Source organism: Egretta garzetta, unplaced genomic scaffold (genome assembly GCF_000687185.1).
Source record: "Egretta garzetta isolate BGI_Z169 unplaced genomic scaffold, ASM68718v1 scaffold373, whole genome shotgun sequence".
NCBI classification, from domain to species: Eukaryota; Metazoa; Chordata; class Aves; order Pelecaniformes; family Ardeidae; genus Egretta; species Egretta garzetta.
The window spans coordinates 1239745-1241186 of record NW_009259184.1 but is presented as its reverse complement, the minus strand read 5'-3'; the positions used below and the strand labels follow the sequence as shown (position 1 = coordinate 1241186).

At 51.2% G+C, this 1442-nt stretch overlaps 1 protein-coding gene across 1 annotated transcript in view; it reads left to right on the top strand.

The window, feature by feature from the left end:
* The window catches only part of POLA1 (DNA polymerase alpha 1, catalytic subunit), a 205510-nt gene extending 204074 nt beyond the window's left edge, over positions 1 to 1436 (top strand). The window contains exon 36 of the mRNA XM_009635688.2: positions 1188 to 1436. Coding sequence (XP_009633983.1) covers positions 1188 to 1360 — 173 coding nt within the window. The 3' untranslated portion in view covers positions 1361 to 1436. The remainder of the gene's footprint in view (positions 1 to 1187) is intronic.
* Positions 1437 to 1442: the final 6 nt, after the last annotated feature.

The window sequence follows — 1442 nt, the reverse complement described above, 5'->3', positions numbered from 1 at the left end:
GAGGGCACCTCGTTTTGTAATACATCCTCCTTGGGTGCTCAGTAATGTGGACTACCTGGTGCTGCCTGTACCAAGGTGTACCTGCAGGCGCAGGCTTTCGGGTAGGAGCTGTTGTTTCTACGACAGGGAGTTGGTTGGAAAGGAGGAGCACGATGGCACCAGATCTGCATCAGGCATTGATGTGTATCAGTATTTTGCTCTTTTAGGCTTTGTCCGCAGCCTTTGTAAGGCAAAAGCCGGACAACCCCCCAGACAAAATCCTTGTATTTTTTTTTGGATGGCATAAAATTTAACAACAACAAGAAGAATAGTTTGGGCTTCACTGTTGAAATATGTACAGTGAGTTTGCATACGCACATACAAGCGAGTAGATGCCTCGCACTCCAGACATTTCTTCACAGGTATTACTGATCAAGTGTTTGGGAATGGCTCCCTTCATTCACGTGTCAGGGGAACCTGGTTGAGATACCAGGCGTCTTCTCTCCATTTTAGGGTAGGATAGCAGGGAATTTCCCCTGTTTGTGCTACTGCCCTTTTCCTTCCAACGCCTCCGTCGCGCTGAGCATCACCATTCCCATGCTGCCATGGGGTGCGTGTGAGGATGCACCAGACGGGTGGTGAGTCCGTCCCAGCTTGTGCCAGTGCCCGTATTAGCCGCAGCAGGGACGAGAGAAGCGACATGTGGTTTCCTTCACTTCTGAAGCCAAACTCGGGCAGAGTCTCTCCCTACTTCAACCCCCTGGGGACTCTGAATAGTTCTCACCAAGTTTAAGGCACCTGCTCATTTTAAATGAGATCCTTTCGGAGCCAGCCCTGCTATCGCTCATTTTCTCTGCTGTGACTCAGTGAACCCCCGTTTCGCTCCAGTGCCACAACGTGATGGGGCAAGCGGGGCTTCGTGCCAGCTCCTGGCAGGAGCTGCTGCATCTGCGCCGGTGAGGCCGAGGGAGCCTCCGCCTCGCCACCACGTGCAGGTTCGACCCGGCCCCTGGCTGGCTGGTACGGCAGGGGGGAGGCAGCAGCAGTTGGGAGAGCTTTGCCGTAAATGTCGTCTTTGCTAGCTACGACTGTCGCCTCCTTCTGAAATACCACATTTCGCAGTAGTAGGGAATGCAAAAGTACCGTCTGTCTGCGGTCATTTAATCCCTCTCTGTTGATTTTTTTTTCTCCTCCCTTTGTTCTTTTAGAGTATTTGAAGAAGAAGCCACTCAGGAGGGAAGTCTCTGAGGCCTACAAGAGACTGAAGAGCACCGCAGACAAATGGCTGTCCATGAGTGGCTACTCAGAAGTGAACCTGGGCAAGCTCTTTACCATCAGCATAGGAAGATCTGCAGGAGAGTCCAATAACGACAGACAGTGATTGATTAAAAAGGGAGGGAGATGGGAGGCTATAGTTCCTTGTTTAACAGTGATGATCTCTTAAGCAATGCTCTGTTTCAGTA